Source organism: Urtica dioica, chromosome 7, assembly GCF_054948205.1.
Source record: "Urtica dioica subsp. dioica isolate 48M chromosome 7, U.dioica_male_clone48M_v1_H2, whole genome shotgun sequence".
Lineage (NCBI taxonomy): Eukaryota > Viridiplantae > Streptophyta > Magnoliopsida > Rosales > Urticaceae > Urtica > Urtica dioica.
In genome coordinates, this window is record NC_142762.1 from 42,566,343 (window position 1) to 42,590,961 (window position 24,619).

At 35.1% G+C, this 24,619-nt stretch overlaps 1 protein-coding gene across 2 annotated transcripts; it reads right to left on the minus strand.

Annotated features, from left to right (window-relative positions):
• Window positions 1-5,853: 5,853 nt before the first annotated feature.
• LOC149391781 (Leucine-rich receptor-like protein kinase family protein) lies at window positions 5,854-13,295 on the minus strand. 2 transcript variants are annotated; one of them, XM_089619127.1, is made up of 27 exons: window positions 12,628-13,295; window positions 12,365-12,503; window positions 12,186-12,257; window positions 12,002-12,073; window positions 11,832-11,903; window positions 11,647-11,718; window positions 11,448-11,519; window positions 11,284-11,355; window positions 11,106-11,177; window positions 10,953-11,021; window positions 10,783-10,854; window positions 10,587-10,658; window positions 10,302-10,373; window positions 10,121-10,192; window positions 9,975-10,046; window positions 9,820-9,891; window positions 9,670-9,741; window positions 9,498-9,569; window positions 9,348-9,419; window positions 9,170-9,241; window positions 8,785-8,853; window positions 8,630-8,701; window positions 8,468-8,541; window positions 8,254-8,382; window positions 7,796-8,152; window positions 6,804-7,174; window positions 5,854-6,414 (listed from the first exon to the last, which is right to left on the minus strand). In XM_089619127.1, the coding sequence occupies exons 1-27, from the start codon at window positions 12,707-12,709 to the stop codon at window positions 6,049-6,051; spliced, it is 2,952 nt and encodes a 983-aa protein (XP_089475253.1). In that variant the 5' UTR covers window positions 12,710-13,295; the 3' UTR covers window positions 5,854-6,048. The 2 variants fall into 2 exon arrangements, with proteins under 2 accessions (XP_089475253.1, XP_089475255.1); XM_089619129.1 differs by having other exon boundaries at window positions 7,802-8,152; window positions 12,628-13,294.
• Window positions 13,296-24,619: the final 11,324 nt, after the last annotated feature.

The following is a 24,619-nucleotide window of genomic DNA, read 5'->3' on the forward strand; positions in this document are numbered from 1 at the left end:
TATCTCTAATTTAATCCAAAAACATGACTTGCTTTTTTACACAATTACGTTTTTATCCTTTTATTTCTTTCAATTTTTTCTCATTGCTTTTTTTATCCTTTATTTCTTTTCTTCTTCTGCGTTTCTTTTCTTCTTCTTCTTCGTTCAAAATCTCTCTCTCTCTCTCTCTCTCTCTCTCTCTCTCTCTCTCTCTCTCTCTCTCTCTCTCTCTCTTGCGTCCAAAAGAAGAAGAACTCCGTCGAGGCTTATCACGGGGGTTTCAAACCCCTAAAATTAGTTTGGGGTTCTCGTGGTTTGTCGCCGAGTTGAGCGAGGAAGAAGAAGAACGAGAATTCGGGAGAGAGAGAGAGTGAGAGTGAGACGGAGTTGAGCTCGCGGAGGAAGAGGAAGAGAACCCACCGAGGAGACGAGAACGCCGCGCGTCGCCGTGGAGACCGACCGGGAAGCGAACGCCGGGAAAGGAAGAGAACCCACCGAGGATAGTGAATTTCACAGGAATTGGGTAAGAAAAATCTGAAAATTTATGGGTTTTCGTTGAAGATTTATTGACATTGATGTCAATAAATATGCATTTTTATTGACATTAATGTAAATAAATCTTCAACGAAAACCCATAAATTTTCAGAAACTTTTCAAAATTATCCAGAATCAAATCTTCAACGAAAACCCAGAAACGTTGAAGATTTATTGACATTAATGTCAATAAATATGCATTTTTATTGACATTAATGTCAATAAATCTTCAACGTTTCTGGGTTTTCGTTGAAGATTTATCTTCAACGATTCTGGAAAATTCATTTGAAGATTTATTGACATTGATGTCAATAAATATGCATTTTTATTGACATCAACGTCAATAAATCTTTAACGAAAACCCAGAAATATTCAGAAACTTTTCAAAATTATCCAGAATCCCGAGAATCGTTTTTTCTTTGATTTTTTAACTTTAAAAACCACAGAAATTCCACGCGGAATCCATGACGGGCTGTTCCGGCGGACACTTCGAGGTCGCCGTAGCCGGGATGGCCATGGGCTGCTCTTCGGCGGCCATGACCGTCGTTCCCAGGAGCTTCAGCGTCGGAGATTATTTTGATTATTTTGGCCGAAAAATCAGGGTATGTTCATTAGAAATTGGGGGTTTTGATAATCTTGAGAATTGTTGATATTGTGAGTCGATTTTGTGTTTGGAATTATGCTTGGGGTTGTTGATTTGGGCTGTTTTCGAATTTTGGATGAATTTACCATGGATTTGCTGATTTTTGGACGTGTTTTGGACTTGGCCGTGAGACTTGACCGTGTATGCTGTTTTTTTTTTTTTTTTGCCGTGTGTAACTGAGTTGTTATGGATTTTGTTTGGTCTTTTTTTTTTTTTTTTTTTAAATTAATGTCAATAAACATTGAAACTTATTTGTATTAATGTCAATAAAAAGTCACAGTGAGTTATTGAGGGTATTTTTGTACTTAAAGAAAATAGATAGTCATAGTTTAGGATTAAATTGAACTTATTTGATTTTGGTCCAAAATCATTGTGGAGGTCATAGAATAGGAATAATCCCTATGTATTTAGCATCAACTTATGGGCCGTTTTCTTTTGCAGTTAGTTTTGCATGGTTGTACACTTTATTTTATTGCATATGGATTTAGCATCAACTTTGGGCCGTTATCTTTTGCAATTAGTTTTGCATTGTTGTGCACTTTATTTTATTGCAAGGAAAAGTGTTTGGTAGATTTTTTTTAAGTAACTTTTGGGCTTGGTATAAGCAAATGAACATTATATTATATAGTGGTTTGGGTGTAGAGGAGGGAATGCTCGTGGTCTCGTAGTGGTGAGACCATTCAATGGGTAACTCAAGCACTCCATAAATAGTGTAGAGTTACTCTAATGATAACATCAAAACTTCATAAAATCGTGTAGAGTTCCAACACTACTCATTGGATGTAAAATTACATTAAATATTTTAGCATTATCACGATCTAATCAATTCATATCATAATAACTAAAGTATATATTTGGATTAGATGTATAATTCATAGATAATCAAGTCAAATTAAATTATATTTTTTTAATATTCTATTTGGTAATTAAAATATAATGTGATACCATTAGAGCGAAACTAAAATTTGGTGTAAAAAACTACCTCCCATTGGATATGCTCTCTATAATTTTAAGCATTTTTAACTATAATTAAAGTAAGAAGATTGGTTACTAAAAATATGTAAAGATATTAAATTAGTTCGAAAGTAATTTCATATTAATACTGATTTTTTTTTTAGAATACATTAAAAAAAAAGTACAACTACCATATGATATTATTGCCACATCACCAAAACTATCGCTTTTTAATTACAATCTTGAAACGTTTGCTGTTTTTCAGACATTTCATGTGGCTTATCTAACAAAGAGATAATTTGTAATAAAAATGGAAGTTGTAGAGAGAGTTTAAGTCTCTTAAACAAAGTGTGAAATAACTGCTATTTATTTTTCTAATTCAAGATAGAGATATACCATGTACCTCTTATACAATCGTAGTTTAAAAAGTTATCAGCGGCTTTCGCAACAAGTGGAATGCCTCTCTTGCGTAAAAGAGTAAAAAAAATCACAAAAAGTTACACAATAAAATTATAACTTACCTTTTAGTTTCGTCACCCAAAATCGTAATATGTACTTCAAGAGAGCCATATTTTATGTTCCTCGACTTATTTTTCATTAAACAACTCCATATGTCAGAGCATCTCGATATCATCGAATCGAAGTCGTCAGAGTGACTAAAAAGAGCATGTTTCTCGAAATCATTTGACGAATAGTGTTCCAATGCACATATATGCTCATAAACTGCCTTCCATTTTCTTGGATTAGTCAGATTCGTTTCAATCGAGTCAGTTTTCGATATAAAATTTTCAGGAGAGAAAGGCCTTAACATGGAGTTTACACATTGTAAACTATTAAATAACATCACATTATCAGTATATTATATACAATATCTTCATCATCCCCGTAATTTCGATGTTCCTATCTAACTCTAACAACATACAATAATCACATTATCATTATATTGTATACATTATCACATAATCCGCGACCCTTCGCTGTTAACAGTACACATAATCACATTATTAGTATATTGTATACACCCATATAATATCTCCGCCGTTTCCGTGATTCCGACGTTCCTCTCCGACCCTAACAGTATACAATAATGATATTATTAATATATAATATACTATATATCTGCCATCGCCGTGACTTCGACGCTAACAGTATACACTTATCATATTATTAATATATAATATACTATATCTTCGCCATCATTGTAACTCCGACGATAACATTATACAATAATCGCATTATTATTGTATTGTATGCAGTATCACATAATCAATATAATGTATACAATAACCCGTATTTGATAATATATATATATATATATATATATATATATATGATAAAGATTTTATATATATGCTACTGAGTAAATTATATATTTATACTGTATGTTAACCGTATATGTATACGTTAAGTTTATTGGACAACGATAACTAGCGTGACAAAAGAAGTCATGATCGAAACAAAACCTAAGATCAACAGAGAAATAAATAAAGCAAGGGCAAAAACGACAATTCACATTTAAAATTCGTTGTTTTCGTAAGGTTAAGCGTTTATCGATCGTTTTTGCAAAAAACACGCTACTAGATGTGATTTTCACTTAGACGTATGAATAACCCAAAATAGAAAAGTAACAAAGCCCTGTGCAGAGTAGCTGAGGGATCATGGGTTCGATCGCTGTTAGATCCTGATGTAGAGAGGGTCTATCTGGCAGGTCAAACCCTTAGTACGGCTCAAGCCCCTTGTGTACCTACCGGAGCCGATCTTCAAGACAAGCAACTTTGACCTCCTTGTCAGGGTCCAATGATTCGACATGGGCACATACCAAGTGTTTTGGCTTATTCTCCTTGTCGAGCTTGCTTCTTTGGACCCAGGGCCCGAATACCGTGTTGGGCCCACTTCTTTGTGCTATTTGGACCCGGTATTTTAAGAAAATACGACTCTTAAAACTAAATTTTATAATTAATGCAACCAATATTCTTAGAGAAAAATCTTTAGAATGACCACATATTTTGGTAGAAATATAATCGTTTGTTGGATCGAGTTCATACTCATCGCATCATTTACTTTAAAGAACCGCTAATTCCACGTCCTATAAGCAACTTCCTCCGAACTAAACGACCCGTTGCCCGACGACGTATTTTGCAAATCCTTGACCATTAGCTCAAGCTTTGTTCATTTGGATCCATGAGGTCACTGTCACAAATCATATTAAGTAGGATTAGTTAAACTAGAAGCTAAGTCAAAACAAGAACGAGACAAGTTTTACGAAAATTGTCTAAAGGGTAGTTTTGTCTTTTTGGACATAGGACGAAATGAATATCAATAATTTTTTGACATTTTCATATGATGACAAATTCCACTCGGCCATAATAAGATTTTTGGGCCTTAAAGATTAATTTCATTTCATGGAATTTTACATGAAAATTCTTAATGCGCCTTTCTTATGTTGTCATGAACAAATGAAGAAACTCATCCACGTCATCGTCTGGGACTAGTGGTACCACAAAAGACTAAGGAGACGTTGCAGCAATGGCGTTGTGTGGGTTGAAGTCAAGCATTTCGAGGATGTTCATGGTGGAACGGGATGAGGAAGATAGGGAGTTGCGATTGAGTCAGGATTTTTTTAGGAACAATGTATGTAGTAGTTTGGGTGTAGAGAAGAGGGAAGACGTGGTCTTGTGGTGGTGAGATCATCTCCAATGAGACTCAAACACTCCATAAAATGGTGTATAGTTGCTCTAATGGTAACATCAAAACTTCATAAAATCGTGTAAATTTTACGTCAAATGAAGTCTCCACCAACATTACTCATTGGGTGTAAAAATTACATCAATTTTTTTAGCATTATTATGATCTAATCTATTCATATTATAATAACTAAAGTACATATTTGGATTAGATATATAATTCATAGATAATTAAGTTAAATTAAATTATATTTTTATATTCTAATTTGTTAAAATAGTGTGATACCATTTGAGCAAAACTAAAATTTGGTGTAAAAAACTCACTCTGATTGGAGATGCTCTCTATAATTTTAAGCATTTTTAACAAGAATTAAAGTAAGAAAATTAGTTACTAAAAATATGTATAGATATTAATTAAGTTCGAAAGTAATTTCATATTAATACTTTTTTTTATAAAAAAAAATACAATATACAATGGAAAATAGTACAACTACCATTCGGTATTATTGCCACATCACCAAAACTTGCTATTGAATTATAATCTTGAAAAGTTTGCTGCTTTTCTGACATTTCATGTTGCTTATTTAACAAAGAGATAATTTGTAATAAAAAGATGAAGTCGTAGATCTTCTAACAAAGTGTGCTTTTTTTATATTAAAAAAAAAAAGGTAGATAGGAGTTTAACACATTAACAAATGGAAGAGGCCGAAACATTTATGGGGCGAGGGTAAAAGAGGAGGTAAAAACCCAAGGAAAAAAAAAAAAAAAGTGCAAACGATATGGTATCTTATGGTAAGAAACAGACATTGCAATACGGTACAGATAAGGCTCCACGGTCAGACTTAAAGAGCAGAGCCGCGCAGAGCGCAGTGGCATTATTGCTATGACAACACAGTCTGAGTGAGTGGTCACGCCTATACACTAAAACCCTCCCATCTCTTTGACCCCACCAATAATTCAACATTTGTATCATCATGTACACATCCCAAATTTTTACTCTCTTTTCAAAAACAATTTTACGTTTTTTTTTTACAATAGTGAAAAGAAATAAAAAAGACGAACAATAAAGACAAACATTCATTTCATGCACATTTTCCCAGCACTACACGTAACTCGTAAACTAGCTTTACTATTGCTGCTTACTACTACTAGTAGTACTGCTACAATACAAACTACTACTAACCTTTTTTTTTCATTCATTTGAATTGATAAATATATATATATAGATAGCTTGTTCAACAAGCTACTTAGATTTCAGCGATTAGTGGTGTGCTGAGAAATGACCTCGCCGAACTTGAGGAAGAGCTGGGCGTCGGAGGTGCTCATGGAAGGGCAGTTAACCATGTGGGGCGTCTTGAGGTTGGCGTACTCGTCGACGTAGCACTGTTGAGCCTTGGCCGCCGCCGGGACCGCCGACAAGACCGGAGGATCGGAAGACGGAACAAGGCTGTCCAGGACCCGGGTCACCTCGTGCATCGTGGGCCGGTCCGTGGGCTGTCTCTTGGCGCAGAGGAGCGCCAGCTGGAACAGCTTCTTCACCGCCCCGAGGTCCTTGCAGGTCGCCGTTATGTCCGGGTCCACCGTCTCCATCACCGCGTCGCTCGCCGTCTTCGACAGGATCTTCGCACATATAAAAAGCGATTTTTTATTTTTTTTTGCATCGGAGACCGGTAATTTTCTTTAGGAGGGACATTTATGAAGGAACAGAAACATAAAATTGGACTAAAAAAGTAAATATATAGGGGGGCTATTTTAGCTTAAATGAACATTTGGTTTCGTGGCTTCGGGAATGAAAACAAATAAGGCGAGCTTTCGGCATTGGATATGAGGGACATAAATGATTTATGAAAATAGCATAGTTTTGGACTAAAGATGTTGGGGGTGCAATGCTTGAACATTTTGATTTCGAGCAATTTTAGCTCACATCTAAAACTAGGTGGGTTTTGGATGACAAAAACCAAAAGCTTTAAGACGTTTCGGGAGCAAAGTGCTAGTGAAAGATGACTAACCAGATGGTGGAGATTGCATTCGTTGTCAACAGCTTTTCGGCCGGTGAGAAGCTCGAGAAGAACGATGCCGTAGCTGTAGACGTCGGACTTCTCGGTGAGCCTTGAGGTGCGGGCGTACTCGGGGTCGATGTAGCCAATCGTTCCCAAGACGTATGTCGACGTGTACGATTTTGTGACGCACAGGCTTTTCGCGATCCCGAAATCTGTGAGGTGGGCCTCGAAGTCCTTGTCGAGCAAAATGTTTGACGACTTTATGTCGCGGTGGATGATCCGAGGGTTGCAATCGTGGTGGAGGTACGACAGCCCTTGGGCCGCCCCGAGCGCTATCTTCAGACGCGTAACCCAATCCAGCTTTTTCTTCTTCATAGGGCCTGACCCAAAAAAGTGTACGAATCTCGTTAGTTTGTAATATGTGACGAGAAAAAAATATCTCATTTATATTGTTTACGTGTGATAATAGTTCAAAATAAGTTTTTATGTCTAGAACTATACACTTATAAAACTCTCTCATTGATAAGCTATAGTAACTAGTGATACGTTAGTTTACAATATGAGATTAGAGATAAATTTAATTTATTTTGTCTACGTGTGCTAATAATAAGTTCAAATTAAGTTTTCAAGTCTAAAACTAAAAACTTCTATAAAATTCTCATTGCACTAAAAAAAAGGTTACATGAGGTGTTTAAGAGGATTTGACTAGCTTCAAGGGTTCTTTGATTTAAAAATGCTAATAGTTATAAAGTTTATGAATTTTGGACATAAAAACTAAATCAAACCCCTATTATCACACATGAAATAAATAAATAAAATCGTTAGAAATAATTGTTTGAGGGGACGGAAACTAGATTAGAGAGAAGCTTAGGTTTTTGGGAGAGCTCCAAGTCTCTCGAATGTTTGGGTTTATCTTGTAACTTCGTATCACTTTATCGAAGAATATGCAAAGTTTTTATCTGAAATGTAATGTATATACAAAATAAATACGATTGTTTTACCGTTACCGTGGAGGAGATCCCAGAGACTTCCGTTATCCATGTAGTCATAGAAGAGAAGGTATCCCGACGAGGACAACGAGTAGCCTTGGAGGGAGACCAAGTTCCGGTGCTTGATACTCCCAACGGTCCCGAGCTCGGTCTCGAATTCCTTGAGGCACTGAGGGTACTGCGAGTAGAGCTTTTTGATCGCCACGGGCTTGCAGTTCTTGAGAACGCATTTGTAGACCGTGCTCGAAGCACCGTACCCGATGATGTACTTCTCACTTAGATCCTCCGTCATCCTCATGATGTCCTCGTATACGTGAAGAGCCATGTTCATGTGAAGAATCACCAACTTTGGCTTCGAGTAGCTCACAGCTGTTTAAGAGCACGCAACAACATGATATTAGAAAGCCTTGAATACTAGTTTGGAAAAAACACCTCTGTAATAGCAAGAATGTAAATAAGCACTTTCGCACCAGGTTTGTTGAGCGAGCCATCTGGGAAAGGCACCGGGTTATAGGGCCGGCAAGCTGCTACTAAGATCATGAGAAGAACCGCAAAGGCACCGAGAGCGATTCCTAAGATAGCTGCTTTCGAGATCGTCACTGAACCGTGGAGAAAACGGGACACGAAATGAGAAGCTGAGAACTGATCAAATTTGAGCTTATATTACTGTTGTTTGTTACTTACCACGCTCAGTTGGACGAGCAGCGTGGCACGGTGAACTTTGCCAGTAGCCACAAAGACCGGGGTTCCCAATGAAACTTCACAAAACAATTTCACATTTAGCAAGGAGCGCGTAAAATAAACAAAACAAATGGTCAGAAAGATATTAGTATAAGATTTTCTAACCTGTCGGGCGAAAACCTCGAGAAGTTGTTGCTTGACGGAATATTGCCCGCCAAATTGTTGTAAGATACATTGCTGCGTGGATTCAGGTAGAATATTATGACAAGGATGAATTACGTTGACGATAGAGTAGAAACTTAATTTACTAGTGAACTTACAGCACAGTGAGGCTAAGGCAGGTGCTCAGGGACAGTACGTCCCCGGACAAATTGTTGTGATCCAATCTCCTGTAAAATCAGCAGCAAGACATTCATGATTAAATGATACATATGAAGAAAAAAAATTGCAATAACATAAAACTATTCAACAAGGTTATTGATTTCCAGTCAAATATTTTTCACAACCAATGAATAACCAGAGCCAGATACGATATTCGATCTACAAAGCCATTTAATACCAACAGTTTTTTTTTTTTTTTGGGCATGTGGTAAATATGTTCTTTATATGATATTCTGTACCCACAATATTGGATTAACAATCACCTTGAAGTCTTTATCATAATAAAAAAACCAGTGCGGAAAATAGAACACCAATCTCACTTACAATGCAAACATGTTTTGCAGCTGAGTCAGTTCCTGAGGTATAGGGCCCGTGAGGTGATTGTTAGAAAGATCTCTGCAACGCAAACACGTGAAACGAGAGTTTGAGATGAATGAAAACTAAGTACCATCGATTAAACGGAAATTAAATAGAGTATACGACTTGAAAGAGAATTATATACATGTCCATAACACTTCTCAAATTCCCGAACTCTGCTGGTATAGCTCCTGATAAATGATTTCTGCTCAGATTCCTGCCACATTAATAAAAAAGGGTCAGCAAATGCGAACGATAAATGAACATGTATACATAACAGTTAAGTAACACTCACATCTTAAGAAGATGTTCCAAATCCCCAAGAGAGGCAGGAATCGGACCATTGATTTTGTTATTAGAAATATCCCTGTAATATGAGCACATTTACAATTGAGATTTGAAAATTCGTTTAAATGAGAAACACACTTGATTGCTGTTAACTATATATAAACAAAAAAAATACTCACAGCGTATCCAAGTTGCCAATCCGAGATAGGGCAATCGGAATAGGGCCTTGAAGATTGTTAGAAGAGAGATTTCTGAAATGTTGCGAAATTTAGATGAATTTGACATAATGGAAATGCTGACATGAAAAAGAAACTGCATTGTTCTCTTACAGATATGTCATGCTTTCAAGTCTCTGCAAAGCACTCAAGATAGTTCCATTAAGTCTGTTCCCGTGCACATTCCTGACAACCAAGCTAACTTAGACACGGACAAAATAAATTTGTAATAAAGAAATGTAACATTCAGAGGTGTATGATGAGCTTACAGGCTATTAAGATTAGTGCACGAACTAAGATTCTCCGGGATAGGCCCCTCGAGATTGTTGTTAGCAACATTTCTGAGAGGACAATGAATCATTACACTCAGTTTCCAGCGAGTAAAAGGAATTAAAATCATGGAAGCCTAACTTACAGGTCAAATAAATTGGTAAGCTTCCCAAGTTCAGGGGGTATTTGCCCTGATAAATGGTTATCATTGAGCTCCCTGTAATATAATATAACCAAAAACAGACCAAAAACAGAACATTTTTTTTATGAATTTCTAATTATACATATAATATAAAATAATATAAAATAGGGTTAAAATATCATACAAATAGTGAAGCTTCGACATGTTTCCAAGCTCCGGGGGAATTTTTCCAGTCAGCTTGTTACTATGCAGATACCTGAGAATTTCAGAACCTAAAATCAGAAAATTTAAATTTTTTTTATGGAAGCATTCTATTGGTCTCCCTAATATTCTATCAGATACAACCATAGTCTAGTTTTTACGTATATTTATCTCTGATAAAACATAACAGCTGACAGTTTTGATATGCATCAAAATTCAACAGAGATACACATGTTGATATAAAAGAAACCACCAAACATGAACTTACAACTTCTCGGTGTATGTCAAATTTCCCAGTATAGGAGGAATCGGTCCAGCTAGCATGTTGCAGCTCAAATCTCTGTTTGAACACAACAACAACAACAAAAAATAAGAGAACTCAATATTTCATATTTCTGTTACAATACCGCACATTTTTATCATGAATCCTCAAAGTTTAGGTCAAATAAATTCAGAGCACTTACAGCACAGCAAGTGCCTGCATCAGACCAATCACTGGCGGGATGTAGCCTGAGAGCTGATTACCTTGCAATGATCTGACAAACGCAAACACAATTGCTAAACTAAGGGGGGGAAAAAAAGGGATATATACGAAATTCAGAATCATAACAGAAACCACATTATAAGCGCTTACAATGTCGCCACTTGAAGAAACCCGATATTGAAAGGAATCTCTCCCGTCAGCCGATTATAGGACAAATCCCTGCCAAACCCGCGAATAAACAATTGAGATTATCGATCGATCGATAGACCATGAAATTTGATCTCAGAGAGTGAAAAAACTTACAAAACTTGGAAGGCGGTGCAATTTCCTATGTTTTGGGGAATACTACCGGTCAGACTGTTGTTTCTTACATCGCTGCACAAGAAGTTTAGGATTAATTAAGATCAAATAAAAACTGTTAAACTGTACCACACAACCTGTTATTATTAATATAAAAATAAAAAATTGAAATGTCACTTACAAGTACCACATACTGGTCAACTGGCACATATCCGGAGATAGAGTACCCACCAAGTTGTTGCCCCTTAAACCACTATAACAAGGGAGGAGTTAGAAGACAGCTGAAATTTAAAAGACATATAAAAAAGAATTTTTAATTTTTGAGGTAAAAAATTATTCACTCACAGATATTGCAGAACTTCATTCCAGTATATGAGTCTTGGAATTTCGCCGGTGAGATTATTCTGCGCCAAGTCTCTAAAGCCAGAATTACAATTTCATCAAGGTATGAAAAAAATTACTACTGTATTTATTAAACAAATAAATTAGTGAGCCTGATGTGTGTGTATATATATATATATATATATATGGAAGATAAACTTACAAAATCTTCAAGTTGGGAATCTGGGACAGAGTGGAAGGAATAGGCCCAATCAACCGGTTATTCTTCAAGATTCTGAAATGCCATTCATATCAAACTTAATCACTACCCCTTTATTTAAGTAACACAAACCAATAACTGCATTTATTGGGATAACAGATCAAGCTTTTGAAGTGTGAAAAACTTACAGGGACTCTAGCTGTTTCAGCTTTGAAATGGAGAAAGGTATATCTCCAAATATCTCATTAAACGACAAGTCCCTGACGACACCAATAAGCAAGCATTATCAAGATGAAAAACAAGCTAATAAGCTTCAAATGTCAAAATAGGAGTGAAATATAGCTAGATAACAACTTACAGCTTTGTCAAGGAAGAACATTCACCAATCTCATCCGGGATCTGCCCGGAAAGTCGATTTCCTCTAAAATCACTGAACCAAAATACAAGACAAAAACAATGATGAATCGTTTCCTAAAAAAATAAAAATAAAAAATAAAAACCATAACCGTCGGCATTAGGTAGAGGGATAATAAATCACTAACATGGATAGCAAGCTCTTCAGATTCCCAATTGCAGGTGATATTTCGCCTTCAAGATTGAGCCCTGATAGATTGCTGAAACAGATACGTATATACACATGTAATTAACAGAGGAAAAAAAAAGCGCAAAAAGTCGATTGTAAGGATAAAAAAGAAAGACTAAAACATAGGCAAAAACTCACAGTGAGAGAACAGTGAAGGTGACATTATCACAATTGACTCCTCTCCAAACACAAAAGTCTGAAGATGGCGAGTCCGTCCAGTCATACAACACATTGTCAACATCTCTAAATGACTTTTTTATCTCCAACAGTGTAGCTCCTTTTTTTCAAAATGAAAACCAATATTACTCGCGAAATCATTAGACAACACACACGCACATACACTACAAACAGTTTGAAAAGCTTCACTCGGCTTCGCACAAGCACCGAGATCGATCACTCACCGTCGTCCGAATCCACGGAAGCGAGGCTCGCCAATGCGGTGAACAGAAACAGAAGAAGGACGAGCTCGGTGCGAAACGCCATGAACGCTGTTTCTCACACCATCAAACGAAAACGAAGACGCTTAGCTTCTCACTCGCCGACAGTTTTTTTTTTTTTTTTTCCTTTCACGTCTCAGCTTTTACAGGTAGGTTAGGTGTGAGCGAAATAATGAACCGAAACGAAGCCAAATCTTCGTTTTTTGAATTTATTTGGAGTAAAATATTTAGGTTTTTTTGGCGTTGTTGTTCATCATCACTTTCACCATCATGATCAACTTTAGTCGTTCAATCACATCGCTCTGTGCCTCTGTGGCAATACTAGGCCTGTAAAATACAACTGTAACGACTAGAGAGAGAGAGAGAGTATTTGTGTTTGTGTAGCAGATATAGAGAGAGAGAGAGATAGAGTGATATATAGAGAGAGATATATTATTATAATTTTCATGAATAAAGTTAAAAAAATCCTCTGCCACGGCTCTGCTACGAGGACCTGCGAACATTACACCTCTCTCTCTCTCCCCATGTTTCTCTCTCTTCTTTCTTTCTTTCTTTCCACTTCTTCTGAGAGAGTTACTGTGTGGGTTTGTTTGTGTGAGAGTGAAAGAAAGACATGCCATTATGTGAAATAATGGGTCGCTTTCTTTTATTTTTGTTTCGTTGTTTGGGGCTTCGTTTCACGTAGATGAGTAATGTCAACTAATCGTGTGATTTTAATAAGCTCATAATGATAATGATAAGATAAGAAGCTGTGTCGTAATAGGAACGAGATTAATGTTACCTTTTTAATTTTTTTTTTTTTTTGCTTGGAAGAAATTAACGTTACTTATTTTTTGGAGCTTCACGCCGAGTGTGTTTGAACATTTCTCTCTATGCCAACGGGTAAATTATGGCCGTATATAATAAATGTACTTTTGGTTGCCTGAAAAAAGAAAAGATCCTTATTATTATCCAAAAGACAAACGAAATTCTGAATATAGAAAATTCTTAAAAGTAATTCCATTTTTTTTTTTGCTCGAAAAAGTAATTCCATTGAGTAATAGTATTCCTCACTATCATAACCGGAGAACATAAGTAGTCCTCCTTATAATTTTCAGACTTCTAATTCTAAATAAATAAATAAAAATAGTGATAAATAGTTATTGTTTTATCATTTTGAGATATTGAAAATATCATCAACATCTCATATTTTAATCCCAATGCACGATTTATCGTTTCAGTTTCTAAAAATATGTGTTTAATCAAAATACGAAATTTATCTCTTTAGTTTTCAAAAATATTAGATATCTCATTTCATCTTAATGACATATATCTCCCTTTGTACCATACGATAAATGGGAAAAAATCGTATTATGAAATGTGGTACCGGGACTTTTGTCCCAGAACTATCTGGAAAATGGAACGGAACTGGGATCCTCATTTAGCACCTTTAGTACCATATTTTGAAGAAAAAAAATATATATTTTAATTTAAAATATAGGAATTTTTTATTTTTTTAAATGCATTCACGATTAAAATAAAATGAAAAAAAAATATGGGAAGTATGAGAATCCCAGAACCACGAAATATGGTACCGGGAATTCTCGGTACCGTAAAAAATGGTTCTAGGATTTTTCGGTACCATTGTTTACTATTTTGGGAGTCCAATTTCTCGCAAAATATGGGACGAGACAAAGGAATCTCATTTCTCGGGTTCCATATGGTCAGCTTTACCTAAGAATATGTTATATCGCAAATGCAACCCTTTTGTTTATTTTTTACAAATAGATATATATATATATATATATATATATATATATATATATATATATATTTAAACTCCTCAAAATACCATTAATTAAATAAATCTTTATTTTTTATTTTATATATAAAAAATCATTAATTCAAATAAAAATTATAAAAAATTAAGGTTTTTTTTAAGAAAGGTTTTGAATTTTTTTTAATAAAGTAGTAAATAAATATTTATTTTATTAAATGCACTTTGAAGAATTCAATTTTTGTTGTAAAAAATAAACAAAAAAGCATGTATTTACGATATAACATATTTTTAAGAGAGGTATGTGTCATTTACATTAAACTGAATGGACTGTCTAATATTTCTGAAAACTTGTGAGATAAATCGCGCATTTCGATTAAACACATGGAAAATTATTTATATTTTCTCTTTTATATTTATATATTTAATTTTTTCGGCGTTAACAATATACCAGATTACATTTTAATTACGTCATAAGTACGTTTGTCATTAGTCTCTAACGAAAATATATGTGGAGCGCTTTTAGATTTCGTGAAGATTTATTTTATAGGTTTAAATTTTATAATTAATAAAGCGAATCAAGTATAAGTTACATTAAATGTTCAAAGAATTAGAAACGCTATATTAAATGTTAAAACAAATAATGGAATCATAGTGCGGGACATATGGGCATAAAATTAGGCATCCGGAACGGATAAAAATATCAATTATGTTTCTTTGGATTTTCATGATATCATAATCATGTTGTGACATCGGTCAAGGAATTGACCAAAACATAATGTTCTATTTCGATTTGTCCAAAAATATAGCATTATTCATATCGGTTTCATTCATGTCCATTAAGAGTCGAAATTTTAATTCGACCTGAATATAATTCTCGTTCTAACTGAACACTACTTGATATTGTTATCTTTGTATGAAATTTGCTATTGATCGGCTATTCTCTTACGTTTTTTTGTTTGAAGGGTTTTTGGCTAGCCCGACTAAATTATGTCCCTGTTACGAGAATATGAAAAAATGCACTTTGAGTCGTCGACGTATTGACGAGGTGTTTATTTTAAAAAACATTTATTTTACAATATTTCAGTCAAATATGTACTTTATTAACACCAAAGTATAGTATACTAATATTTAAACATAACATCATGATAGATGAAAATTTTGTTAGCAATATTACAAATAATATTGACGTAAAATAAAAGACAAGTTGCATGAAAAGTTACACGTAAAAAGATTACAAAATAACCCGGTTAAACCTTTGAACTTTGAACCGGAGAAAAAACAAATCTGAAAAAGCCGAGGCCCGTTTGACGGTCTCCTTGAAGTTTTTTATCGCCCTCCCACGGATGCTGGAACACGTGAGCGAAAGCCTCCCAGGATACAACGACTTGCAGAGACAAGCTTAGCACCAATCCACTTGACTCTCTTTGCGAACTAGAACCTGTGCGAAACTACCACCACGACAAACAGAAAAAGATATTTCTGGGAGAGAAGGGAACACGGGAACAGTGGGGAATACTTATGAAATTCGTGTGTTCTCTGTGTGTTTTTGAATGAGAGATGAAGCCTCTTTATATAGGCCATGGCTGGGCTATATCGGTTGAAGTTCACAAACGCTCAGCTTTATAGGCATTTAACGCAGGTTATAACAACCATGCATTTAATTCAACGTTCTGAATTCAAACCATGCGAAATCGTCCAACGTTTTCCAGCCTTAATGACATTATTACTCAACCATAATGCGCATTAAAAGCTCAAAAACCATTGAGTTAAAGCCCATAAACCGTTGGCTTTAATTCTCAAACGTACAGTTCTTCACCTCGTCTGGTCGAGCTCGTCCAGTCGAACTGGAATGACTTCGCCACCACTTCGTCTGGTCGAGCTCGTCCAGTTTACCTGGTCGAGCTTATCCAGTTCCTCTGGTCGAGCTCGCCCCCAGTCGAGCTCGTCCAGAAATAACGTCGTCACTTCGAGTACGTTGGCATAGCCTGGTCGAACTGGAATGACTTAGTCACTTCGTCCAGTCGACCTACCCAGTCGAGCTACTCAGTTGAGCTCGCCAGTCGAGCTACCCAGTCGAGGTCGCCAGTCGAGTTCGTCCAGTCGAGCTGAAATGACTTAGTCACTTCGTCCAGCTCGACCTCGCAGCTCGTCACTTTCTCATTCACCTTAGGTCCGAATTTGGCAAACAAATATCCAATTCCGATAAGTGGAATTGTTGCCACAAATCAGCCAACCACATGTTAATAAATAAAATTTATTAACTTTATTCCAACAAATTTTAATAATAGAGGCCTAGTGGACCCGAAAATTGAAACATATGGATGCAATGGAACTAAACATATCCTCTTTTTTAAATATATACCGCTTATGGATTTCATTATTTTATGTAATGACTTTATATTGATTGTCCAAAGCAAGGGTTGAGTTTATCGGGGTAAATGGAGGATTACCTCCGTATCTCAGTAGAGAAACGTAAAAAACCGTGAAATACTAGAAAAATATGGATTTATCACGTTGGTACCGATAAAGAATCATATGATACAAAAAATCGGCCCGACCGAATTAAAAACTTCATGAAATCGGGATTTACCGCAATTCAAAATAAAAATATAAATAAAAAATTTAAAAAAAAAAAAAAATTAAAATGATGGAAACTTATTTTTTATTTATTATGGAAAGTCTACCTGTTTTTTTTTTCGGAAAACCCAGGGTAAACTCTTGCGGTAAATGGTATACCCATAAAATATGAGTTATGACACGGTAACGGTAAACAGTATCTTAAATCTTGGTGCAAAGGCCTAAATCGATTAATAAAACCAAATTTTTAAATTAATATAGTGTCATTAATATATCAGAGACATTTCTCTCCGTACAAAAAACCATAAGTTCATCTTTGTGAAGCCAACCGCCCCTCTCCCTCTAGGGAGTGGAGACACCGGCCTCCGGTGAGCTCCGACCTGGGGGGAACGAGCTCCCTCGACGTCCTCTATTTTATGTCTTTGATGGAGTATTCAACGATGTCCCCTCCTTGGTTTCGCGGCTTTCGCCTCCCCCGTTGGCGCCCGGTTCTTTCTCCAGCGAAGGATCTCCGATCTATCTCTCCATCGTCGGCGCCGAGCGTTTATAGTGTTGCCCAGAGCGTTTGGAATGTCGATTTGGCACGCTTTTCTCCGGATTCGGTTTCGCGCTCGAATTTCACATCATTTCCAATTTCGTCCCTCTCGGCGTCGTGGTTGACGATGTGGCCGCCCTTTTCCCCCCACTTCCCTGCGTGTCCAAAAATCTCGCCGTGTCCTACTAAGCTCCGGTGATGGTTTTTGCTTGTTCTCGCGAATGGGCTGTATTTGAAGAAGTTGGATTTATTTTCAATAGTTGTTTTATTTGTATATTTGATCTCTGAATGGTTTGATTATGTTTTGGTTACCAATCAATTGTGTCTCCATCTATTTGTTGCCTACTATTTCACCGAGGTTTTCCTAAAACACCAAGCACATAACACTTGAGATGTAGATTTTGGATTGGTCACCGACCTCATGTTTTTGACATCTTGCTGCGAAGGGTCGCTTAATTTGCGGGGTTCAGGTTTGGTGAAGTGGTCCTCTAGTGGTAGGCTGTTCAATGGTTGGTTGTTGCTTGGGTGAGTGACAACCTTGGTTATGCAAGAGTTCATCTCCATTTTCGATTGCGAGACATGGAAATGCTTCGACAAATCTCAAGTAGGCATAGTTCTACGTTGATGTCTCAGTGGTTCGATGGTTCTCAGGCGGTACCTATGACTAGATTGGTCGATTTAGATATTTCGTTTGTATTTCATTTGTACTTTGTTCATTTGTAGCAGTTTATTAATGAAATTCCCTGATGCAAAATAAAATATATTAAATCTTCATCATTGCTAAAATAATAATCTCGTAGAGATTTTGCATTGATATCAATTTCATTATAAAAAATTATAGTTTTAATAATAAATTGTGCACTTTAGACTTAGAGAAGAAAGAAAATATACATTTAATCGAATATAGACAGTACTAATTTTAGTATATATTGATATTTGGATTTCTGTCTAAAAATTCTTCCTGCGGAATTCAATTCTACACTCAAAAGTTGTTGGATATTCAATTTTTTAGAGTTTATTTTAAACTGTTTAGTTTTATTGTTTTAATCGATAATTTCAGACAAATATTGTCTTCATAGATAACGTGTTATAGTTACTATATGTAAGATATCTGTATATTTATGATACGGAAGCTATATATGATATATTTATTTTACTTGGAGTACACTATTCAATCATTAAAATTTAATATGAACTATAAATAGTGTGGTGTGTGTGGCCATATCTTAAACAGTCGTCCAAGTCTAACAAGTTAAATCATGATAGCTAAATGAATTCTGAACTCATCATTAAAAATTATTTAATTGTGACTTGCTATACCATTACTATATCGTAAACATAAACATATAAATATCAAAAGCATGGCTCTGGTGGATTTCGTATTAATTTAGCACTAGTTTTTGTATATCATAGTTATTTTATTTAATTTTAATGGTGTATCGGTTGACTAGCAAAAATTTAAATTAGACATTGACATTCTGTTTATGATAATGACCAAGAATGTATAGTTATTTTTAGGTAAACTAGTTTTGGCGTTAGTCAAACAGCGAGAAGGAGGTCAACTGTACTTGGAACATTGAAAAAACATGAATAAAAAAATGAATGAATAAATGCATGTGCCAGTGTGCCACTTGACCATGTAGACTTTTTCAATATAACCAACCAGTTACCACTAAATGTGGATTGGTTCTTAAAATAATCAACCGTACAAACACGTTTCTGTAATCTTAAAATTAATAATGTTCGAGAAATTGAACTATATATTATGTATAGGTGAGTCACTTAAATTTTTTAGATAAATTATTTCACCCAATTGAGTTTTATCAGTTTGGTTTGTACTAAAAAATTTACGTGACTCACTTATATATAATATGAATTGTGTTGAACTTTATCATTTTGATTTGTATTATTGAACTTAATTTTTGCTGAGTTTGTAATTTGGTAATGTATTGAAACATTGTACACTATTTTTAATTTTATGAATTTTATGCTACGTACTTTGTATGTTTTTTTTTTATATTTCATTTCTAGATTCCTTTCGGTAAAACGGTATTTGACTGTATTCCTCAACGGTAACGGTTTTTTTTTTTTTTTTTTTTTAACTGTTTTCCCCGGTATTCCTTTACGATACCAGTGGTTACCAGTAAATTCAGAACCTCGAAACGGTAATGGTATTTAAATCCTTGACTACGACTAATCCCTAATTTTGAACCCTAAAATCCACGATTATCGGATCTAATGGTCGAACAACAATAAGGGAGTGACGAATAAGATTTCAACCTACAAGAGGAGGAGTATAACAACGAAGGAGAGCATGAAGACAACTTAGAGACTGCGAGAGCGAATCCTTAACATTGGTGGTCTATGAAAAATGAGGTGTTCACCGATGTGCAGAGAGACGACGATGAGTCTGGGATCAGGTCTGGAAGCGACTTCGATAACTTATGTAGCGACGTGGACGAGCCATCAAGCAGCGGGAATTGGAGAGAGTACATCATTTTGGTCTCATTATGATATAATATATTGTGAACCTGTTTTGGTCTCTTCTTGTGAACAATTACAATATGTATGAATGAAATACAGGTTTTGAGTACATCATTTATACTGTCAAGTTGCGATTTTTATTTGTTCATTTAAAGGTCACATTGCCATTTATATTTATTCATCTACACTTGGTACAAAATTAGACATTATATTGCTAAAATCATTGCATAAACAGAGTCATATTTCACAACCAATATGTAGACATTACATCGCCAAAATCAGTGCATAAAGAGAGTCATATTGCACAACCAATATCAAGACATTACATTGCAAAAATTAGTGCATAAATAGTGTCACAAACAGAGTCAAAATCAGTGTCACAAACTCGATAATTTAAACCACAATTATAGCTATAATGCCAATCACAAGTAGACTAAAAATAACAACTAAAATCATATCCACAATTGATCTCCAATGACATCGTCACCGATCCATTTTTTTTTCAATTTTTAGTTCTTTTGCTTGCATAATATCATCCACTCTCACGTTTCTCATCGCTAGTTCTAGTTGATTGATTCGTCTAAGCAAGCTGGGGATTATTTCTCTTAATATTTCGCACATTTATGTGTCAGTCCATTTGAAGAATTTGCAACCACCTTCAGACTGAAACAAATAAAAAAAGAAGTCTAACTTCATAGCCTCAATGATACGAATCAACACAAACAATCAATAATGAACTCACTTTCTTTTTTGTTTTAGCAAACCGTTGACCAGGGCTTAATTATGTCCACGAGGTCTTTTCAACGGATTCTACTCTACAATTTCATAATCACTGATCACTTGACGAGGCCCGAAAAAATCGACTTGTGCATACGGACAAATACTCGTCTCCCATTACCGCAGACTGTCAATGATGCGAAGAACACGAAGATGAACAATCAACGAAGACGAAGAAAGAACGAGAATTAGAGTTTTCAAATTTGGGGCTTTTTTCATGCACTTTTTTTTTCTTTATGTTTTTTGTTTCCAAGTTTTATTCCTTTTAGTTTTCGTGTTTTGATTGAGGTTTTATTAAATCTGAAATCAAATTATGTATTTATGCGAGTCCACGTGGACATTTAACGTGTATAAGCTAATGATGATGGTATAATAAACGTTTGATATTTTTACGTACAAAGAATTATGGTATAAAAATGTATAAGGGAGAGTGAGCATACTAGCCCAATCAACCCACAAATATTAGAAGAATAGCCAAAGTTTGAATAAATTAAGTGAATAGCCCAATTAATATTTCACTACCTAAATTACCCTCATATATAAGAGCAAAACTCAATTTTCCCAAAACTTATACCTAAACTCGTTCTCGTCTTCGTCCATTTTACGCTACCGATCAACTTCACGCCGCCGATCCATTTCACGCCGCCGCGTCGTCGCCGATCATCGTCCATCCTCGTTGCTGATCCCTAACACGTCGCCGGCGAGATTCGCCATAGACGCCGTCAAGATCCACCATAGACGGCGTCGATTCCGTCGAGCTCCGGCGGCGGCGATGCTCGACCGGAACGAACCAGATTGACTCGGAAATCGGCGGGGGGAGAGGAATCGGCGGCGATGGAGGGGATTGAGGAGAGACACTTTGTAAATTCGCGAATCGGTTAATTTAATTAACCTACTGGAGTGAGTTAGGTTAATTAATTAACTGATTCGTGAAGGATTTGAAATTCACAAAAAATTTATAAAAATCATAACTTAAGTCAATTGATATTCAAAACATTCAATTAATTAACCTAATTCTGAATTCAATCATTTAGTAAATTAACTTGACTCACAAAAAAATCAGAACCTAAACTAATATTCAACCAATAAGTTAATTAAATTAACCAATTCGCGAATTTACCAAAGACATTATACTCTGAGCCGAAAATATGAGTTATTTGCTTAATAAAATGAAACTTTGGCTATTCCCCCAATAAGAATGACAAACTTAGCTAGTTACAACAAATTTCACAATGTATAATATCAAAATTTTGGGATATTTATGCCGCCAACCACCTTTGCTAAAATATACAAATGAATTATGTAAAAAAGATCCGCTTTCTCAACAAGTAAAAAATAAAATAAAAATCAGCAGTTCAAAACTTCAAATAACTAATGAAATTTTGTAAAAAATAAATATATAAATAATAAGGGAAATGAATTACCTCTCTCCATTTCTAGTCTAATAATTTCATTTCCTTTCTTTTTTCGCAATAATTAATTTTATTTCCCAAAAATATTTCACCTCGGGAAGGCCATTTGTCCCATCCTCTCACTCTGCTCTGACATACACCAGATGATTTCTTGTGGGTCCCGCTTCGCCTGAGCCAGAAAAAAAGCCTGACAAACCCACTTTGACGGCCTTGTTGACGCCGTTATCATCGCTTTCTATTCTAACGTCGTTTTCATCTCTCTCTTCTTTTTCTTTTTCTTTTTTTTATAAAAGATCTCTCTCTTCTTTGTTTCCATTGTAAAGTTCTACAAATTTCCTTCAAATATTCATTTATTTCAATTAAAAAAATAAGGTGGTTATACTGACAATAATCCAAAAAATTAAAAAAAATCAATATATTATTATATTACCATGATATGACTATTAACATAGGTTTTCGCTTTTCCTTAATCCGTACTTGTTTCCTGGGTTGAGGAATTCTGCTCCCATGGTACACGTGTAATACGGTAATTGGTGGTTCGCTACACTTTATATTTGAGAATGCAAACGTGTTCAAGTTTAAACTTCCAAGTTCCAACTAGTCAATTAACAAACAATAATCAAAAGTGAAATTGATTAAACAACTTGACTAATTAGAAGTGACCATATTTTAAGTGGATTTACCGTAATGCAAGTCTTTTTCCTTTTTATTTTAGTTTAAGATTTAAATTTACCGTAATGTAAGTCTTTTTCCTTTTTTTTATTTTATTTTAAGATTGAAATTTGATGATCTAGACTTGGTATCGATTACAAACATGAGTACTCTCACTTGAATTATTATCATAGTTTATTAGGAATCTCACATTGAAAGTGAATGAGAACTAACAAGAGCTTATAAAGATCATTTGAGATTGAACCTCGTGATACTTTCACATGGTATCAGATCACATTAAGCCCAAACGGGTATCCGATCCAATCGTTGGGATTCGGCCCAAGATGAGCGAACGCAAAGAGCCGCCATCTTGAGGGGGCGTGTTAGGAATCCCACATTGAAAGTGAATGAGAACTAACAAGAGCTTATAAAGATCATGGACTACTCCTCTCATTACCAATTGGTTTTGAGATGAAACCTCATGATACTTTCACATAGTTATGCTATTGAAAATAAAATTAATAGAAATGTTCTTGAATTTCTTTGACGTTCTATATAAATAATTTACTACTTTCAATAAAATTAATTACATGATAAAAACATTTTTTTAACAAACATTAACTATTTTAAAAATTCATTAATTTTAATTAACAATTTAGCTATAACACCTAGCTTAATAGTCTATAAAGCTTTGTCAAATGAAATCCTTTTTATTGAATTTTTTTTAAAAATCTTAATTGACAGATAACAAAAATATATTCTTATTTTTATTTCAGAGTAAAGTGATTTATTTATTTTGATAGTTAGCATTCATTTTTTTTAAACTTTATTATCCCATTTAGCTTCATATATTTTATTTTTTCGTTTTCAAATCTCGACTCCATTTTACACGCATATCATTTGTTTCTCACTAACACTATTTTTCACTAGTAAAGTCTAGCATTATTTACATTCAAAGTCTATTTTTATATTTAAAATTTTATCTGTCTTCATATTTTTATTGAAGCTTATCTAAAAATTCGGTTTCTGACACCTACAAAAAAAAATCAGGATTATGCACTTTAACATGCGTAAAAAATAATATTTAAAAAAAAGTTTGTTAAAAAATGAATTCTAAAATATTTGATTGTTGGACTTTTGAAAGTGAAAGATAAACAAAGCGCGATGGATAAAAATCATAAAATATGTTGATGATAAAAATAGAGTTAAAAATAAAAAAATACGAAATATTTGAAGATAAACGTTTTTTTAATCAAAATGAGAGCAAGATGTACGTTGTAACTAGTCTCATGCTGGCTTCTCGGTACGGAAGCACACGGAAGGACGGGCTTCCGAGACTTCCCGCGCGCCTACGAAAATTCCGAGTTCCGTGTGGCACGGAAATGGCAACTTGATTTCCGTGGAGCGACGGAAGTGGTGGTAGGGGATCGAAGGAACAGGACGGAAGGCTGGGCCTGCAGCCGCCTGCACAGGTTTGTTAAATTGTTTTTTTTTTTTTTTTTTTTTTTTTTTTTTTTTTTAAAGTCTGGGCCGTCGTTGGATGTACAATCCAACGGCCAAGAATGAGTCTGCCATTAACGATCCTGGTCCAGAGGTTGGAAGCTTGTCCTTCCGATAAGCTCAACCTCGGATGACGGAAATCCGTGCTCCGTGAGCACGGAAGTACCGTCTTGAAATTATTTGACTAGTTACTAGTCAAATCATATTTATTTTGTTAACTTGTAATACTTTTTTTTGAATCTTTGTTAACTTGTAATACTA

What these genes read in the sequence shown, in the direction of transcription:
- LOC149391781 (XM_089619127.1), bottom strand. Translation starts at nt 12,709, where the DNA reads ATGGCGTTTCGCACCGAGCTCGTCCTTCTTCTGTTTCTGTTCACCGCA. An exon ending in ACCTTCACTGTTCTCTCACT is followed by an intron (nt 12,258 to 12,364) that starts GTGAGTTTTTGC and finishes TATCTGTTTCAG; the next exon opens with CAATCTATCAGGGCTCAATC. An exon ending in TTGGAACATCTTCTTAAGAT is followed by an intron (nt 9,420 to 9,497) that starts GTGAGTGTTACT and finishes TTAATGTGGCAG; the next exon opens with GAATCTGAGCAGAAATCATT.